The 1,534-nt window shown below is 44.6% G+C and overlaps 1 protein-coding gene across 1 annotated transcript; it reads left to right on the forward strand.

Moving 5' to 3' along the window:
• Positions 1-460: 460 nt before the first annotated feature.
• Positions 461-826, forward strand: TEOVI_000593100 (uncharacterized protein; the record flags this gene model as incomplete). The annotated part of the gene is made up of 1 exon (XM_067223802.1): positions 461-826. One exon carries the CDS (start codon positions 461-463, stop codon positions 824-826), a length of 366 nt encoding a protein of 121 aa, XP_067079903.1.
• Positions 827-1,534: the final 708 nt, after the last annotated feature.

Here is a 1,534-nt window from a genome sequence, read left to right on the forward strand (position 1 = left end):
CCCGGCGGCTTTTGGGGTCGTGTCGAAGTTTTCAAATTTTTGGGTTTTGCTAGTGTCTGAAAGTTTGTCTAGTAACGTGGCAGTGCCGTCCTCTACGAACTCCGGCAGTTTGGCTTCATCTATTGCGTCAAGGGCTGCCTTTATGATCGGGACTTGTTTGATCGTGGCCGCGTCCTTTGGGAAAGCTGAGGCGGCCAAAGCTGATGCCGTGAAACGAACTATGCTGTTGACCCAGTATATGTTTGCCGGCTGGTCTGTTGTTCCACCGTAGTCACCGTGGGTGTTGTCGGCCTGGGTAAGTTTGCATTCGCCTGTGCTCCCTTGCAAGTTCTTGCCGTTTAGTGCGGCGACTGCTGCAAGTTGTTCTTCTACGTCGCTGCCTCCGGCGTCGGCTGCCGATGGTATTTTGTCGAAGCTGTCGTCACCTGTTAAGCAGCCTTCAAGTCCTACGTAGCTTGTCATGGCTGTGTTGCCGCTGCCGGCGGCTATGCATAAATCTGTTGATGCCTGTGCTTGTATGAAAATGCTGGTCATTTGGTCGATGTACCCAGCTACGTATGTCTCAGCGCCTGCGGCGGGTGTCGCCTTTGGTGCGAGGTCTTTTGCTCCGACTCTACGTTCAGCGGCTTTTTGGGTTGCCAGAAATGCTATAGCTGCTGCTGAACTAAGGGATCTGTTGGGATCCAGGCTTTTAATGCTGTACAGGTATGTCAGGAGGTCCTCGTATGAAGCGGCTTTGGTAAGCATTTGCTCTGTTGGTTGGCCGACCTTAGCTGGCGTAGCTTTGAGCGCCTTTGATAGCTTACACATTGCAGTAAAGGCTTGAAGTTTTATTGGGTTCTTGTTGGCTGTCACAGTCCCGGTGCTCAGCCATAAGGTTATCTCCATCACCAGGCAACAAACCTTGACTGTTAGAAACATCGCTTTTGGAGATTATCTCTAACAGCTTTTTGAAAGTATGGCGATTTAGTAGTAGTTTGGTTTACATATTTTTTACAAATAAGTGGTGCAGAGTTAACACTGCTAGCTTGCGGCATCTCTGTTGAATCGCTTTTCAGTTGTTTCTGCATTTTTTCTAGTTTCCAGCCTTTGTTTCGTGTTACTCTCAGTGTCTCTATGCTTAGAATTTTATTGAGAAGACCGTTCTAAATTATGTATATCTAGTCTAACCTGTATATCCTGGAAGTTTATGAAAATTATCACTTATTTTTAATGACGTCACCTCTATACTTATCAAAAACATTAAAAACCTTTATATCTATAATTTCAGCTTTTGCGATCAGCAAAAACACTGTATTTTACCTCTTGTTCTGTGCGTAAATATCAAGTCAATAACACTATGACGTTTCTAGTTCTTTTGTATACATGTTATGCGGTAAGATTGTTTCTGATATCGTTTGCTTTAACTCCCCTGGCCCATAACACATGTAAATATTGGAAAAAAGTGCTTTTGTTGATGGTTTTGTTTCGCTAATTTACGCCTTGATATGTGGGAGAGCCAAAACTCTTATGTCCATTACTCTCTCTTTGAAAG

The sequence above is a fragment of the Trypanosoma equiperdum genome (genome assembly GCF_001457755.1).
Source record: "Trypanosoma equiperdum strain OVI genome assembly, contig: ctg_1972, whole genome shotgun sequence".
Taxonomy (NCBI): domain Eukaryota; phylum Euglenozoa; class Kinetoplastea; order Trypanosomatida; family Trypanosomatidae; genus Trypanosoma; species Trypanosoma equiperdum.